Source organism: Hemicordylus capensis, chromosome 5 (genome assembly GCF_027244095.1).
Source record: "Hemicordylus capensis ecotype Gifberg chromosome 5, rHemCap1.1.pri, whole genome shotgun sequence".
NCBI lineage: Eukaryota > Metazoa > Chordata > Lepidosauria > Squamata > Cordylidae > Hemicordylus > Hemicordylus capensis.
The window spans coordinates 9293902-9312514 of record NC_069661.1 but is presented as its reverse complement, the minus strand read 5'-3'; the positions used below and the strand labels follow the sequence as shown (position 1 = coordinate 9312514).

The window sequence follows — 18613 nt, the reverse complement described above, 5'->3', positions numbered from 1 at the left end:
CAAAACCAGCTCTCCTCCCCAGACCAGCTCTCCTCCCTCCTCTGTCTCCTACAAAAGACAGAACATTGTTTAGTCTCCGGAAACATTCAAAAGTGAATGTCTTAGCCTCCACATTGTCTGACAGCCAAACTATTAACACACTAGTATATGAAGCTGCTTTCTACCGAGTCAGACAATTGGTCTCTCTAGTTCAAGATTGTAAACGCACGGACTGACAGCAGTTCTTTAAGCTTTCAGACAGGGGTCCTTCCTAGCCTTCCCGGGAGAGAGAAGAGATTGAATCGGGATCTTTGGCATAGAAAGCAGGTGCTCTACGGAGCTACAGCCCTTCTTCATAGGCTGCAGCCTCTTCGTGGAACTCTCCCCTGATATTTGTTTTTCATGGAAAGAAGCCATTGGAGACTGCAGTCAAGAGCAGGGGAGGGGGGGGGTGTAACACTTTCCCTGCCAGCTGTTTTCCTCTCCAGACAGGACTCTAATTCAGAGAGAGAGAGAGAGAGAGAGAGAGAGAGAGAGAGAGAGAGAGAGAGAGAGAGAGAGAGAGAGAGAAGCGACCCCTTAATGAAATTCACAAACCCCACCCATTCCTCCTTATTTCTGTCAAATATGTAGCTTTATACAAACAGTGGCTAAGGGAAGCATCACAAAAGGTTAGAGGCATGGGATTCCTCTGCTGCCCCCTCCCATATTCAAACATTACCCAGAATGCCCACCAGCCCTTCCATTTATGCCCCATCACAAGCTACGCCTGTGAGGTCACGAGTCAACAGGAATCTGAACCTCAAGTATGTCAAGACACTCTAGGTATTATACTTGACTGGCTTTTAATTGAGGCAAGGAGAGGAGAGCTGGTCTTGTGGTTGCAAGCATGATTTGTCCCCTCTGATAAGCAGGGTCCACCCTGGTTGGCATTTGAATGGGAGATGACATGTGCGAGCACTTTAAGATATTCCCCTTAGAGGATGGGGCTGCTCTGGGAAGAGCAGTTGCCTGCAGATGGTTCCAAGTTCCCTCCCTGGCATCTCTAAATATTGCTGAGCGAGACAGACTCCTGCCTGTAACTTGGAGAAGCTGCTGCCAGTCTGGGTAAACAACACTGAGCTAGATGGACCAAGGGTCTGACTCGGTGTAATTTCCTATCTAAAAGCTTGCCATTCCACGGAGAGAGCATTCTGCCGTGGAGGAGGGCACTGCGGAGAAAGCCTTGCCTTGTGTGGCCATCACACAAACCTCCGCTGGAGCAGCACCAGGACACACAGGAGGCCCCCTCTGTCCAATCTCCTAGGGTGGGCAAATTCTTGTGGGAGAAGATGATGGAGAGGAGAGCTGATCTTGTGGCAGCAAGAATGAATTGTTCACTTTGCTAAGAGGGACTGTTGGCGTTTCCATTTGAATGTAAGACAAGGAGGCGCTTCACACGAGCCGTGTGAAGTGCCCTGGGTGGCCAGATCGGCTGCCTCCATTACTCTGCCATGGAGCCGGTAGGGGCTGAGGGGATCGGGGGTCAGCTGGCCCCTGGAAATCCCAGGATGCCCCGCACAGCTGTGTGGGGCATCCTGGGGAGACCCCCGAGATGGGGATGCTTGTTTTAGCCTCCTGGCAGGGGGGTCTCCTGGCAGGAGGTCTCCTCACGGGTTGTTCGCCACGGGTTCCTGTGGCGAACAGCTGTGCCGTGGCGATTCACAGTTGCCAAAATGAGGTTAGTGGTGCGCTCGCTCTGCTAACCTCATTTAAGGGGAGGGCTACTTTGGTGGGCTAGCCACCAGAGAACCACCGGGTTCACCTGCAAGCCCGGTGGTCCTCATAATGGGGGGAAACTGGGCTAAAGGAGCCTAGCTGGTTCGAGCTGGTCTTGTGGTAGCAAGCATGACTTGTCCCTATAGCTAAGCAGGGTCTGCCCTGGCTGCATATGAATGGGAGACTTGATGTGTGAGCACTGCAAGATATTCCCCTCAGGGGATGAATCCGATCTGGGAAGAGCAGAAGGTTTCAAGTTCCCTCCCTGGCAGCATCTCCAAGAGAGGGCTGAGAGAGATTCCTGCCTGCAACCTTGGAGCAGCCGCTGCCAGTCTATGAAGACAATACTGAGCTAGATAGACCAATGGTCTTACTCAGTATATGGCAGTTTCCTGTGTTCCTATATTCCCCCCTCCATTGTGAGAATACCCTCTACATGTGTGAGCAGTGTAAGATATTCCCATTAGCGGATGGGGCCACGCTGGGATGAGCAGCTGCATAGTTGTTATTATTATTATTATTATTATTATTATTATTATTATTATTATTATTAATAATTTGATTTGCATGCAGAAGGGTCTAAGTTCCCACCCTGGCATCTCCAGGTAGGGCTGGGAGAGACTCCTGACTGCAACTCTGGAAAAGCTACTGACAGGACAATACTGAACTAGATGGAGCAATCATGCAGCTTTCTATGTTCCTCCTCCTTCCAAAGGGCCATAGAAATGCATGGAAATTCTGGATGGCTGCTGGCCATTTGGAAATTCAATGCATTTCCTGGTCGTTTGGAAGGAAGCAGGGCTTTTGAGGGGCATTCCCTGACATTCATTTTAGTACATTCCCTAGAGCATCTGCTTTGCATGCAGAATGTTCCAAATTTCCTCCCTGGTATCTCCAAGAGAGGGTTGAGAGGCTCCTGCCTGCAACCTTGAAGAAGTTGCTGCCAATCTGTGTAGGCAATACTGAGCGAGATGGACTAAGGATCTGAGGCATTGCTTCCTATGTTCCTATATCACCACCATCAGGATACTTGAAACTGTTGACTTACAGGGATAGTCTCTTAAGAGAAAAGCTCCAACATAGACAAGGGATACAACAGAGAAGGGATTCTTAATCACATTCCAATGTTGGCCATCTTTGCATGTTCTCAAGAGAATTCAGCACTCTGCTTACCTTGGCACACCCAAAACAATCCTGTAACCCTTTACTCCATCATTTGACCTACGACGGAATTGAATTGCCTTGAAACTGCTCCCATTTTAGACAAAGTTGGATTTGTTCTGGCTTTCACCTCAGAATTCCCAAATTGTTCCTTCTCTCCCTCTCCCTCCCTCTCTCTCTCCCCCCTCCCCCCCCCCCTCTCTCTCACACACACACACACACACACACACACACACACACACACACACACCTGAGCCTTGAGGGACATGTGCTGAACCTCCATTCACAGAGGACTACCACACTCCTTTGAACACGCAAGGCGCCTGCTCCCTGAACCCAGATCTGCATTGCTAATGGTTCCGGCGCCACTGTGGCTGACGGAATCTTCCATGTGCGGCCTGACCTTTTCCTTGGCTACAAGAGTTACTGTCCAGCGCATCTGTGCAGCCTTTGGCTATAGGTTTTATAGCCTCCACGCCGCCTGTCTGCCTGCTACCAACTCCCCTGCTGGTTTTGTATACACTGCTACCACTGGGCAGAACCAGCAGCACAGAACAGCTTGAGGAGAGAATGAAGAATTAGGAGGAGGAGTCTGTGCCTTTCCCTCCCTCCCCCCCACCACCAGCAAAAGATGTACTCCTGTTAGGATTCAAGCTTTGCATTTTGCGTTAAGTGTCCATTACTCCCATTAAAATACATGAGCTGCCGAAAAAGAAAATTGCCCAGTAAAGAATTAATGTTGTTTTTATTTTCACAATCCATCTTCCAAATGTACACACGGTGTCAGAAGGCTGCTTGTTTCGGTGTCTTTGCCGATATTTTTCACGGACCACGTTTTTGGGATTTCCCTCCCCTAGAATGGCAATTCTAACCCATTTGAGTTTCCTCCCCCCCGCCCAACTTGATGCATAGAAAAAGCACGCACGTTCAGAAGAAACACAGATTTTGGTTGACACGGAGGGAGACAACAAGATCTCCCAGCCCCATGGCTCACCCATTTTAGTGGAGCAGCTGTTGAGGAAGAAGCCTCCTTCTATCAATCTTGTCTATTTTATTCAATGCCTTCGTATCACATCAGATGTGCCAGGATCAAGAATCCAGGTATCAAAACACCGAAGCTTGAATAACTTGCCCTGAAAGCACTGGCCACCAGCAGACTTTCAGGTGTGTGGCAAAATGAACAGAAGACTGGACCGTATTTCCCTAGCAACAGAATGGTACTTCTTCCCCAACTCACTAAAGGATGCAGAAAACGCTGGGAAACAATGGCCTTTTCCATACCTAATGATGGCTGAATATTAGCAGGCAGGCATTGCTTGGTCCATTGAACAAAACAGCAGCACAGTCTTAGCAAGCTGTGGGTCTAACACCACCCTTCCTGCCCCAAGATGCACTCACACAGACACACAGTCCAGAAGTGAAAGAGCATGGGAGACATTCATAAATGCAGCATTCTAACCTATATCACTTTTCCACACTGTAGCACAGAGCACTGCAATTGTTTATGTGTCACCAAGATGATATTAGCAAGAGTGCATACTCAACACATTGCCTTTAATGCAAAAAAGACCAAACGGGAGTCAAGCTCACACAAACCTAGCCACACTTGCAAGAGCCTCATGGGCATTTGTGTAAGAAAAGCAGGAGAAAGCTTCGCTCCCCGAGACACACGCACACATCATCACGAGGAATGCAAGATAGAGAGCGCACAACACACACTTCTCCCTAGGAAACAATCAGAAAAGTCAAATCCTCCTCTCAAGCCACAGAAAAGAATCCTCCAAGGATCAAAAGATGGACATGCTCCTGAAGGCCAGGAAGGCAAACCCATGCCCACCCATCCTGGTCTGAATCCCTACGTGCCTTGTGCGCCCGGACCCTTGGAACAAAGCGAGGAATGGGGCATCTAATTTCATCGCTTCCTCCTTAACAGTGTCTTGCTGCAGCAACAGCAGCTGTGTGTGTGTGTGTGTGTGTGTGTGTGTTTGAGCAGCAGCGAGAGGGGCTTAAAGTATTTTCCATTTCATCAGAGAACATATATTCCTTTACTGGTTCACTAAAATGTTGGTTTTATGCCCACCCCTTTTCCCATTTGCCCATGTCTGTGAGCACGGCGCAGGCATACAATCATGAACAGCTTACGACACTCAGTGAGAACTAGGCGCCTCTGCATGCTGTAGCGACATACTGCTCGGCTGGAAGGAAGGAATTCTTGCTGTCTCTCTCTGTCTCTGCTCTAAGCATCTTCTAACAAACAAAGCGAACCAGGAATGGGAAATAAAGCCATCTTTAGCCAGTCCGGTCATTGAATGAATTGTAAGCTGTCTCAGTGGAGTAAGAAGGTGGTCGCTGCTCGTCTCCAGTTATGGACATTCAAGAGATGATCAAATCCTGGGGAGCTGTTAAGTAAAGAATTCTGGAAGGGGCTTCTTTCTTTCATTTTGTCCCCCTCCTCATTCCCCACGTCACAGAGGACAGAGGGGGAGAGAGAGAGAGAGAAGGAAGGAAGGAAGGAAGATCAACCCTTATGCCCATACTTCTGAAACTTGAAGGTCCTAGGAGTCAGCTTAAAAATCAGGGAGGAAAAAAGGAAAGCTAGCTGGACATGCCTCTCGCCCTTTGAGACGAAGCGAAGTGAGACATTGTGAGCCTGCCAGCCACGCAGAAAGCTGAAAGAGACAGAATTTGTAGCAACAGAGGGCTCTTTTTTAGCCCTGCATATAATTAAGTCCAAACACAAAGGAAGCCGCTGAATGGAGGTTGTCACTCTCTGGAAAAGGGTGGGTAAGACACTTTTTAATTTCATTCTTTCCTGAAGAGAGATCCCCCCCCCCCACTAATTGTCCTTTTCTTTGCTGCGGCATCTAAGATGGACAAAATCCTGTGTACCTTTTGAATGCCTCTGAACTTTAATGCTGTACAGATTTCCGCATGCTGTTGTGTTTTTTTTAAGCCAAAAACACCCCGAAGTGAAATACTTGGCCCCATGATTCTCCTGTTTTTGCCTCGTCCCCATCCCCTCGCCCCCTGTTTTACATACAATATGATGTAGAATTCGTACGGGAAGGGAAACTGACGAACAAAAGATTCAATGGACATTCTCCACCGCATTTGGGGATATTCTTGCTAATGGATTTCCTTCTTATTGGTGTCTGTGTAAACTGGCTGTTGAGGAAGCCCCCAGGGTTGATCTTGTGCACACTGGGTATCTTTTTCAAAATGCTTCCAGCCGTGAATAGTGGGTGTCCGCAGCTCTGTCGGTGTGAGGGCAGGCTTTTGTACTGCGAGTCGCTGAATCTCACAGAGATGCCGCACAACCTGTCGGGCGTGATGGGCTTGTCGTTGCGGTACAACAGCCTTTCGGAGCTGCATGATGGACAGTTCACAGGGTTAATGCAACTCACGTGGCTCTATCTGGATCACAATCACATTTGCTCAGTGGAGGGAAATGCTTTCCAAAAGCTGCGGAGAGTTAAAGAACTCACCCTGAGTTCCAACAAAATAACCCAACTGCCCAACACCACCTTCCGGCCCATGCCAAACTTGCGCAGTGTGGATTTATCCTACAACAATCTGCAGGGTTTGGAGCCGGACCTGTTCCATGGGTTGCGGAAGCTGACAACTCTGCACATGCGATCCAACGCCATCAAGTTTGTGCCCGTCCGCATTTTCCAGGACTGCCGCAGCCTGAAGTTTCTCGACATAGGATACAATCAGTTGAAAAGCCTGGCTCGAAACTCTTTTGCGGGCTTGTTCAAACTCACCGAGCTGCACCTCGAGCACAATGACTTGGTCAAAGTCAACTTGGCCCATTTCCCGAGGCTCATCTCTTTACACTCCCTCTGCCTACGGAGGAATAAGGTCACCATTGTGGTGAATTCCTTGGACTGGATATGGAAATTGGAAAAACTGGATCTCTCAGGCAATGAGATTGAATACATGGAACCTCATGTTTTTGAAAGTGTACCTCACCTCCAGTCCCTTCAGCTGGATTCCAACCGGCTCACCTACATTCACCCGAGAATCCTCAACTCCTGGAAGTCCCTCACTAGCATCAGCCTTTCGGCAAACGTCTGGGATTGTGGCCGTAACATTTGTGCCTTGGCCTCCTGGCTGAGCAACTTTGAGGGCCGCTATGACAGCAACCTGCTCTGTGCCACCCCTGAATATGCACAGGGTGAGGATGTCTTGGATGCAGTCTATGCTTTTCACTTGTGTGAAGACGCAACAGACCCCACGACTGACATTAACCTGCTGTTGGCTGTGGCAAACCACAGTGACCAAGCCTCCAGCTACAACCCTGCTACTCTAAACTACGACATGCAGGACACCGAAGGGGATAGAACAACCAATGCCAACATGGTGACTATGCCCAACGAGAACACCGAGAATGCTGTTCAGATCCACAAGGTGGTAACAGGGACCATGGCCCTCATCTTCTCTTTCCTCATTGTGGTTTTGGTGTTGTACGTTTCCTGGAAGTGTTTCCCTGCCAGCCTTCGGCAACTGAGACAGTGTTTTGTGACACAGCGTAGAAAGCAGAAACAGAAACAGACCATGCATCAAATGGCTGCTATGTCAGCCCAGGAGTATTATGTTGATTACAAACCCAACCACATTGAAGGAGCTCTGGTGATCATTAACGAGTATGGATCCTGTACTTGCCACCAGCAGCCAGCAAGGGAATGTGAGGTGTGATTTAATTCTTTTCCAGTGGGGGATTTAACAAAGTGTGCAACCAAATAGCAATGGGCAAATAAAGAGACGGTTGGATGTGGGTTGACTTTTGCTTACCAGTGCTCTTCTTTGCTGAAATTGTTTTAAGAAAAAGAGGAGGTGTCAAAAATTAAAAAAAAAGACGATATTTTAGCTTTATTGTGGCTTAAAACCTTCAAGACAGTCAACTTTAAAACAAAATAAAAAAAATATTTCACATAACAGCTCTCTTTAAAGATCTGTCAATATTCAGAAAAAAAACAGAGAGTGAAAAAACAGAGTACCAATTATTGATTTTTTTTTTTGTTTTGTAAAACTACAACAAAGACATGTTTAAAATAAAAGCTAAATAGCATTTACAGTTTTTAGAGACTGGTGACATTACCTGAATTGTTCAACATGCAAAACAAGGCGTTGGAGGAGGTGGGGGGGGGGGGGCGGGATTCAACTTAACCTCTCTCTCGCCCAAGTTAGAAAACATTAGTTCCAAGCCAGCTGTGCAGATGCAAAAATTCAAATTAACCGGATGGCTCCATGGGTTGAGAATTCAGGGGCTGGTTGCACTAAGTCCCTATTGGACTGGGAAGCAAAGCACTGTGCTATAAATATTATTCATTTCCTTGTTCTGCTACCTGTAAAGACTATATATGGCCAGGCAAGGTTCTGGACTAACTAAGAAGGCTTTATGTTCTATTAGTGGCAGTTGTGGCACTCTGACAACACTGCAGAAGGCTTGGAAGCAATGTTCCCCTGTAAGGTGCTTTTAAGAGCCACTGAAATGCAGCGCCCCCATCAAAATGGTCCTCATCGCAATATCACAGTTGGTGGTCGGGAGGGGGATGGGCAGAACCACCACAAGCTTGCCTGAAATTGCCGTTTCCTCCTCTTCCTCTGCTGCCCCCTAGAGCCTGGATGGGGTACTTCAGATCTCTTGCCATTTGCCCCACTCATGATTTTATTCAGCAGCCTTCCCAAAGTAATGGAAGCCTATACCCGGTGCCTTCTGACGGGCACTGGTGGAAGGTGATGGGAGGGGGCAGGTCCATTTGCAGGAGTGAAAGACTCTCTGAGTGGCTGGAGAGTCAAATCTCAAATGAAATGTAGCAGGTCAATCTTGGGGCATAATGGGTAGAGGAGGCCTTGGGGCAAGAGTGGGGGAGTAGCATATCCCACAATGGTCAAGTTGGCCACCTTTTATTTGCTGATGGACTGCAAAGGCATTCATTAGACATGCCCTCCTAATGGCTGGCATGGATATCATTAATGAGATACAAAGAGCAAAATGTGCTAATTCAGATCCCCTTCATTTTTTTTACTTCGACACCCTTCTATACATTCCTATATTGCATTGCCCCCTCCCCCTGGGTTTTGAACCTGTCATCCCCAGTCCCCTCCCACTGCTGTTTTAGAACCTTCTGTCGGCCTTCACAGCCTACCTGTGGAGTCTTTGAGCGCAACCTTAGATGGAGGCATCTCTCTCTCTCTCTCTCTCTCTCTCTCATTATCATCATCATCAGACAGCTTACCATTTGAGCAAAAAGGATGCAGGAGAGATTTTGTAAAAATGCATGCATACTTTGCCTGTATTTAATGAGTGGCAGTGTTGGCAGGGGCAGAAGCAAATGCCACAGAACGAGCTTATCCGTAATTAACTCAAAATGTCACTGCTTTGAAGCAAATAAACATGGGAAGCAGACAACTGCCACCTGCTTGGAGAAGCCAAAGGGGGTGGGGGTGGGGGAGAGAGATCCAGAAGATGCAGATGAAGCAGACTAGGGTTTCACCTGAGCTGTCCCTTGCAGGCAATGTGGATGTGTATTAGGAAGGCTTATTTCTCAAGTCACTTCTCACTGGGCTCAGCCCTTGAAGGATGTATGCTTATTTTCTCTGGCCACTTCTGCAACATGGACACATCACAGCAGAGCGCTCCGTGATGGACAGGGCTCCTTATGTCAGGAGAGAACAGATTCTTCATTGCAAAGCCCCACCCCACCGTAAATATGTTGGTTCCAAAGCCTGTTACATGCCACCTGAGTAAGGGACTTGGCATTTACTAGGATGGCAGGCTAAAGGCAGCCTGCTAATGGAGGAGAGGCTCTGCTGCAGGTCTCACTCTGCACCAATATCTGCAAGGACCTGATCCTGGAAGATTGTACGCTAATGAGAAAACTCCCAATAAGTAAGGACAGAGACCCTTGCGGGGGTGGACAACAGGTTGGCTACTAGACAATTATTTCGTCCCCTCCCATCACACCACTGGGGTACCAAAACATCCCATTGTTTTGAAACAGAAAACATCTCATTGCAATGCTAAGTTAAACGGACATCTCCCCCAAACTACCACAAAGAACAACTATAAATTATCTCACTGCCTTTTGCTATGTGAAGAGGCTGTTGTGTGTGTGGGGGGCATATCTGCAACAATTCCAGGCATATGGAAGGTTGTTTAGAATCACAGAGCTTTACGGTGAATTGAGAGGGCATGCCAGATGAGACAGAGAGACTCTGAAAGAACCTGATCTTGACAGGATGCATTTCCAGTTATATGTACACACTCAAAAGACAGGAAGGCAGGTAGACAGGGATATGGAGTGTTAGTGTCTCTTGTGTGACAGCACACTTGTGCATGCCTAGACAAATTTGCCATGCTGTTTGCCAAGGATGGGGGTTGTCATCTAGATATGGCAGGTTTACGGAAAATAAATAAATAAATAAAGCTTTTGCAGTACATTCATTCATTCATTGGATTCTCATATAGCTAATTGACAGCTTAAGTCAATGATAGATAGATAGATAGATAGATAGATAGATAGATAGATAGATAGATAGATAGATAGATAGATATTCTGGAAGTTGAAGAGCTCTTTAGCACTTGTGCTAATTACGCCACCTTTCCTCATAATCTTGCTAAACAAAACAATTGGACCACCCATGGCTTTTGGGTGTGACTCCCAAAATATTGGGAGGTGGGAAAACAAAATAAACCCAATGCATGGGATAGATACAAAATCCCAATGCATGTGTACATAACCAATCGATGCCTAACAGAAATGGCCGGTAAACAGCCTAGAGGGATTTTCGGCCACCTTCTCCATTCTGTGCCACAATCAGTTCAAGCTGTGCTGCTCCCCAAGTAAGGCTCCCACAGGCTACTTCCACAACAATGAAAGTTAGGACAAGAAGCACGTTAATAATTCCCGGCCAAAAGGGCTCCCATTAATTTCCTGCAGTCCAAAGAAAACTGCCGTCATTTTCCCCTTTCTTCCAGGCAGCTGTCAGCAATCTGATTGAACACCACCGCATTTAAAGTGCACATGTGACAGTTGCAACAGGAGGAGGACGACACCTCAGGAGTCCTCGCCATTCCCCACATTAGATTATCCAACTGCAGCATCTGAAAAGCATCTGTTTGCTTGGGCCAATTAAAACCGTGGCAAGGAAGGCACCGACTGACTTCTCCCCTCCTGCACACCTGCAGGAGTCCTCCAAACAAACAACCAATCCTTCCCTGCTACAGTCAGTGTGTGCACCCACACTCACACAAGCATACCGCGTTGGCTTTAAGGGACTGCTACAGTGTGCAAGTTGGAATGGTCATGAGGGTTGAGTGATCTTCCTTTCAGGTCGCCCTCACCCTCCTGGGGTACAAGATGGGGAGAAGCCTCATCACCACAACATCTATGATAGTGTATCACATTGTGCATACAGAACGGTGTTTTGCATGTGGAAAATACAGGGGGAATCTGATCCAAGGTTAATGGGTATCGTGTACTGCAGGGGTCTTTAGGTGAGTGGGAAATACGTTAAGCACTGTCTGTGCAGCAAGAGTAGTCTTCTCCACAGTGGTCTAAGGAGGAGCTCTCAATTGTCAGTGAAAGGAGGAAAGTTAGGCAGACAATCTACAGATTGGGAGCTCCTGTAGATCAAGCAAAGGTGCTCAGTAATCCGTATGAGCATTATTTTCCTCTCTGAAGGCCCGGGGAGGGGGTAATCCTAACTTCCCAGAAGGACACACAAAATGTGTTCCTCATTGCCTGTTTACTCTCGGTTAGGAAAGGGACACTGAGCAAAACCTGACTTGTATCCAATGACTCTCCGAAAGGCAATTTTAAGAACACTAGTCAGTGAGCACTCTGCCACAACAGAAATGTATATAGATTAGCGAGAACAAGCAAGAGGAGAAAAGAGGGAAGAAAAGGGGAAAACAGGAGTTTTTCTCTCTCACTCTCTGAGACAGACAGCCAAACAGACAGATACACACACACACATTGCTGAGATGCCAACCTATAGGTAATGGTGTGTGTGTGTGTTTGTGGATTATGTCTCATGAAGTTTGGGGGAAAGGCTTTATAGTATGAGGTGAAAGGCGTTCCGGGAAAGGGCAACAAAATACTAAATAGGCCACTTAGCAAAATAGACCACTTAGTAAATAGACCGCTTAGCAAAGGAGGTCCAAGAAATAAGGAGCTGACAAAGACAGAGAATAGTCAAGACAAAATGTTTATATTTTCCAGGGATCAGGGTGTGTCTATCTCGGTCAGGACGAAATGTTAGTATGTCTAGCAGGTGAGACTTGGAAACCCAAGCTATTTTTATGCAGGGAATTCTTGGGGTTTTGCTGGCAAATAGCCCTGGCAACTAAACCAGGACATACTGTCCTCCCAAATGGCAGAGAGTCTTCCACATAGCCCAGTTGTGGGATGAGGGATAAGGGTTGAGGCACAAAACTCCCTCCCTGCTTTGAATGTTTGTAGGATCACTCCCTGAGATCTCGCTCCCTTTTTTAGCAGCGAAATCAATCAACACTGCATTTTATTTCTACCAGTGGCAAAATCCCTATGAAGCTTCCTGAGAACTCAGTGCTGACACTCAAATCAGTTTTCCTAATACCTTAAGCACATGGCAGCTGTACATTGGTGGCACTCAAAAGCAGAATTAAGAAGCAGACTGAGACCATTAAGAAATACATCTAGGAAATCTATAGTTATTGCAGAGGTATAGTTTTGGAATTTTGATCACAAGCCAGAATGGAAAACAATTGTCCTAGTTAGCTAACCCTAACCTCCTTGCCCCCATTTTTTTACCTCCTCTGTGTTCTGGCATTTATTACCTTATGTTGTTTTGGAAAACTGGTTAATATGTATTTATTTATTCAATTTTTATACCACCCTTCCAAAAAAGGCTCAGGTGATATTTATATTTTCTAATTACAAATATCTCTCTCTCTCTCTCTCTCTCTCTCTCTCTCTCTCTCTCACACACACACACACACACACACACACACACACACACACACACACGGAGTACCAAGCTAGATATTCTTTATTAAAGCAGGGCCTGGCCTCTCTCCGGATCTTCTTCCTTAACTCAATGCAACAACAGCACTAAATAAAACCTAAATAATATTAATAATAAAAAAGCACCCAGCATTTCCCGCTCTTTCCTCTCATGGATGATTTATCAGCAGGCTACAAGGTTTCTTACTACAGATTCCTGCCCAGTCTGGACCATATGCATACCCAGTCTAGTGTGAGGAAATTGAGTCTCTGGGCTAAGAAAGCTATATATACTTCCTTCCCCTATTTTGCTGTTATTTTCTACTACTACTACTACTACTACTATTATTATTATTATTAACATTATTATTATTAACATTATTATTATTATCTTCCCCACCTCCTCACCCACTGCTGGCAGTCTGCAAAAAGCCAGTGATCTAAAAGTTAATGTTTCAAATAATTACTTGTATACAGCCAGAATATCTACTTAATCTAGGTAGGTATTCAGGGCAACTGTTTTAATAGGCAAACTCTGGCCAAGGGCTTTTTTGCTGCAACGCAGAAATGTGAAAAAAAGGACGGGGGAGGAGGGAAAGTCAGCCTGGTCTTGAAAATTGTCTAGAAATGAAGCTACACCATGAGAAACTAATGAAACAACACTGTGTTCTGGCAAGGGAAAAACTGTAATTGGGTGGGTGGGTGTGAGAAACCCAGTTGAATGCAGAAGAACACTGATTTTTATTTTTTTTTAAATGGAGCTCTGTCTAGCTTTATAATGAATGCATTTGTTGTGAAACCTGGTGATTTTCTCAAGAGTTCTCCCTGCCACCCGCTTGATTAAGAAGATCCTGCCATTTTTGGTATTCAAGAACACACGCTCTCTCTTTTCTCACTGCTTAGACCAATTTTTCTTTTTGTTCTTGTTCTCTAGTATTGATCATCTATAACACTCTAATTTCAAGAGGAGGGAAAAGGAAAGAGAAGGCGTTAATGTCTGTGTGTGTGTGTGTGTGTGTGTGTGTGTGTGTGTGTGTGTGTGTGCCCACAAACACATATCCCTTCTAGATTTCTCGGATGATAATGAACAGCTTAGCAGCAAAGGGAAACAAGGCAGAGGTTATAAACATGCATAACTTGATCTGATGATGCAAGAGGAATAAAAGAGATGGTTTGGGTTGCATTGGGAGAGTTAAGCAGGTGCTTAAATCCCTCCTGCTAAATATGGGGATGCAACATAAGAATATAAGAATCCACCTTTTTCCTAGTCAGATTACTGGTTCATCTAACGCCGTCTTGTCTACACTGAATGGCAGTAGCTCTCCAAGGTTTCAATCTGGAGTCTTGCCCAGACCCACCTGGAGATGCTGCCAGGGTCTGAACCTGGGGCCTTCTGCCCTCAAAGCAGATGCTCTGCCACTGAATTCCAGCCCTTCCCTGTCACAGGGATTGTGCCCAACATGTGACGTGTCTGGACAGGAGTTAAGGCTAAAATGTAAGTTTATATAAACACAGTGTGTGTCTTACAGAGTACCAATACTCGTGTTAGCTCCTCTGTTGACTGAGCATAGAGGCACCTTTTAAAAGGGGTGATTCTCTTTATTGAGCAGGAGGAGAGTGGCTGGCCCAATCCACCCTCAGCACAACTCTGCAGTGGCTGCTGGTGGTGTCTTTCTCAAGTTTGTTTGTTTGTTTGTTCTTAAGACTGTGAAACCTTTGGGGTTCACAAATAAATAAAGCCATATTTATTTATTTATTTATTTACTTACTTACTCCTTCCTTCCTTCATTTATTTATTTATATTTCTGCAAACCGCTTTGGGGAGTTTGGTTGAAAAGCAGTACATAAATATTTGTCATTGTCGTTGTGGTGTACTACTGAAGTGGATTTGGGGCTGAAACAAAATGATCCCCCTCAATTTGCAGTCTTTTTGTGGACTACAACAGAACCCCCTTCCAGTGATTCTTCAGGGATCTTGCAGACAGAGACAAAAGGTCCATTCACAAGTTATATTTAACACTTATATGAGTGTAAAGTGTACACAGATAGAGCTCTGAACTCAGGTACAGTCGTTCACATGTTATGCTGAATGAAGGTAGAAAAGTACATTTCCTATATGTACTATGCATTTGAAGGGCCTGTATCCACGTTCATTTTTTTAATGAAGCAAGGTACAGTCATTCACACAAACATGTTTATGAGTGTACAGAGATCATATGGCATAATGTCTGAATTGGGCTAAAATGTTTGCCTCTTTTGTGGGAAAGGGAATGTGGCCTTGTGTTGTACAGGCAACCGGAAGTACTCCTGCCAAAGTGGCAATGAAACCATTGTTGTCTTCACTATTGTTGTGCCGTCCATTGTGCCGTCCAACAATGAAACCATTGTTGTGCCGTCGAGTCGGTGTCGACTCCTGGTGACCACAGAGCCCTGTGGTTGTCTTTGGTAGACTACAGGAGGGGTTTACTATTGCCATCTCCTGCGCAGTCTGAGCTGATGCCTTTCAGCATCTTCCTATATCGCTGCTGCCCGATATAGGTGTTTCCCATAGTCTGAGAAACATGCCAGTGGGGATTTGAACCGGCAACCTCTTGCTGTTACTGGCAAATTACTCCCCATGAAAATCTGAGGGATGATAAGCAGTACAAAATGGAAGAGATGAAAACATCCCCAGATCTCTAGGGGATGGGCACGTTCCTCATTCTCCACTGCAACACTTTTACTGTCCACCCTCACAGGCAGCACTAGAAGAAAGGGAGTACCAGTCAGTTGCCTAGGCAACCAGGTAATAGTCCCTCTTTCCACTCACATACATGGCCAGCCTGATTGGCATGCCTACAAAATGTCATGACTATGACTACTTCTTACCTGTGCACTAGTGATGTATGACTGATGAGGGGAATGTTGAAAAGTGCTATATACATATTCGTTGGACTGCAAACGGGGTAAAGATAAAATGGTGCTGGAGGAGGAACAGGGAGGGGGCACTACGGCAGTGAGTAGCCATGGGGAAATAAACAAAAAAGAGGTCCAGTTTGATAATGGGGGGGGTGTTCCCCAGGGGACATTTTGTACTGCTTTTCAATCCCCAAAATGTTCATGGGGAGTAATTCAGCTCAGGCCTAGCAAAGACGACAAGCTGTGACACAAGAATTCTTTAGTTCATATCTCAGCTCAGGTGTGAACACACAATGGCCTCCCTCCTTCACCCCCTATATCTCAGGGCGACTCAACTTTGCCCCCACCCCCACCCATAGATGTTGGCCTAGAACTCCCATAATCCCTGGCTATTGGCCACTGTGGCTGGGGATTATGGGAGTTGTAGTCCAAAAACAGCTGGGAGGCCAAAGTTGAGCAGGCCTGATCTACCTGCAAATAAGAGGACAACATTGGTCTGCCTCGCAGAGGAAGCCTATCCTCCCATTGAAGAAGGGTTTGTTAAGCAACGATTGTATGAGTTTCAGGCAATCAAGCAATCAATTCCATAAATTTCATGGAAATATTCTAACGAAAAAACACACACCTTGTTTTTAGAGGATGCATGCACCCCTCTTTCATAGCAAAAGAGGTATTCTCTCTGGAACTATTTTATCCACATGGTGAAAGCATATAGCAGTATATGTTGGTAGTGGTACACTGAAAGACAGACAAACATATATGCCAAATCACAGGAACTGGGCTTCCGACAGATGATCCAAGCATTATAATGCTTGAAAGATGCAGCCACAAAAAATGAGAATGAGTTAATTTGTAATCTATCAACAGCAGCAAGAATGCTAACCAAGCAAAAAATAAGAATAATCTAAGAAATTACCTTTGTCAGCAGATTAATAAATCATAGGCAGTAATTGTCCTCCTGAAATTAACACACAGTTTCAGATCTAGGGAAGGGAGGATACAATCTATGTTTATGTTGGAAATTACTTTGAAATGTATGGAGTAGTGTGACATTCTTTGGGGAGAACCAGTTTAACTGGTTAGATGTTTTGTAAACAGTGAAGTAAATACTCTTTTTGTAATACTCTAATTGTAGTTTTCACATTGTATAATGGAATTTTGCATACTTTGATTATCAAACATTACAATCAGGAGAGGAAAGAGGGGATGTCTCTCCTAGGATAGCAGATGGAGTATTCTGCCTTTCAGACAGGCACTCTATCCAACCACTCACTGACTGACATCCCAATGAAATGCTTGCAGAAGGATGTCATACTAGTACCAGTCTGTAGCACCTGGACTTGCATTCCAGACTAGTATTAAATTACCACAAGCATACGGAGGAGAACTGGACTAACAGGAGGAGAGCTGGTCTTGCAGCAGGAAGCATGAATTCCCCCCTTTGCTAAGTAGGGTCCACACTGGTTTGAATTCGAATGGGAGACTACATGTGTGAGCATTGTGAGATATGCCCCTTAGGGGATGGGGCCACACTGAGAAGAGCACCTGCCTGCTTGCATGCAGAAGGTCCCAAGTTCCCTCCCCAGCATCCTCAAGATAGGCCTGAGAGAGACTCTTTCCTGCAACACTGGAGAAGCTGCTGCCAGTCTGTGTAGACAGTACTGAGCTAGATGGATCACTGACTCAGTATAAGGCAGCTTCCTATGTTCCAACAGTCTCACAACCTGCGGCACACCTCATTTGTTTTAAAGGGGATTTTTTTGCACAAGTCTGCACCAGCACAGTTCTGAAAATTTCATCCTGCACTAGCACAACTTTCCTTTGCAAGTTAGGATGTCAGCCACTGTTTCTTTCAAGTGTGCCTGGGCAAAGAACAGTAAATTACTGATTGGCCTTCAAGGAGTAATTTAACTGTGAACTACTAAAACTGGTCAAGAGCAAGCCAAGGCCATACTAGGGCCATATGGAAGCTGATAGTAGGTCCCTGGGGACTATGGGGAAAGTGATCTGGCTGGGGAAGTAGGCAGGAGAACCAGGGTCTCAGGCAGTGCTGATTGGCCCCTGAGAAATCAAAGGGACTATAGAGGAAAGTGGGGGAAGCAATGATGGAGAGAGCTACTGGCTGGATTGTAGGAAGGTTTCAATATTCGACATTTGGCCTCTGGAGTTTTGAGAAGTGGTGGTGTGGTGGTTTCTAGGGGGCGGGGGGAGACTGGCATGCAAGCAGCTAACAGCCAATTACAAAAATAAGAACATAATGAAAAGCAAATTAAAAATAAAACAATTACCCAAAAATCAAACTCCAGCAAAAATTAACTAGCAACACCAATCACAGAGGGGCCATAAAGCAACACAACAAAATGAGAACACTCACTGGGATAAAAACAAATAAAGCAAATTCTGACAGACCCTGAGTGGCAGGGAAGAAGATGACCTAGCTGCTTGTGGCAGGGAGTGCCACCACAGAAAAGGTCTTCTCACGAGTTGCCATGAACCAGACCTCAGAAGGCAGAGCCACATACAAGAAAGCCTCACCAGATGACTGCAAAGGGCTAGAAGCCTCATATGGGAGAGGCAGCCCTTTAGATGCTAGGTTCCTAAGCCATTTGCCGTTTTAATTAAAAGTAATCACCAACACTTTGAACTATGCCCAGAAACAGATGAGGAACCAATGAAGCTGATAGAATAGTGGTAATGCATGGTTACAAAAGTTAGCATTGTAATGCATGGTTACAAAAGTAGTATTCTGCAACAGCTGATGTTTCTGAACAATCTTCAAGGGCAGCCCCAAGTAGAGTGCTTTGCAATAATCCAAAGATTATTAA

At 45.7% G+C, this 18613-nt stretch overlaps 2 protein-coding genes across 6 annotated transcripts in view; one reads left to right on the top strand and one right to left on the bottom strand.

Moving 5' to 3' along the window:
* CTNNA2 (catenin alpha 2) overlaps nt 1-18613 on the bottom strand; it is a 783863-nt gene that overhangs the window by 273625 nt on the left and 491625 nt on the right. The window contains exon 1 of one of the 5 annotated variants that reach the window (XM_053257025.1): nt 5041-5177. The exons of the other annotated variants lie outside the window; for them this stretch is intronic. The gene's annotated coding sequence lies outside the window, so the exon portion shown is untranslated. Of the gene's footprint in view, nt 1-5040; nt 5178-18613 lie in introns of those variants that run through there. 5 annotated transcript variants of the gene reach the window in all.
* On the top strand, nt 5765-7681 carry LRRTM1 (leucine rich repeat transmembrane neuronal 1). The gene has a single exon (XM_053257026.1). The coding sequence runs from the start codon at nt 6028-6030 to the stop codon at nt 7594-7596; it is 1569 nt and encodes a 522-aa protein (XP_053113001.1). The 5' UTR covers nt 5765-6027; the 3' UTR covers nt 7597-7681.

Excerpts from the sequence above, each read along its gene's own strand:
- LRRTM1 (XM_053257026.1), top strand. The coding sequence starts at position 6,028 with ATGGATTTCCTTCTTATTGGTGTCTGTGTAAACTGGCTGTTGAGGAAG.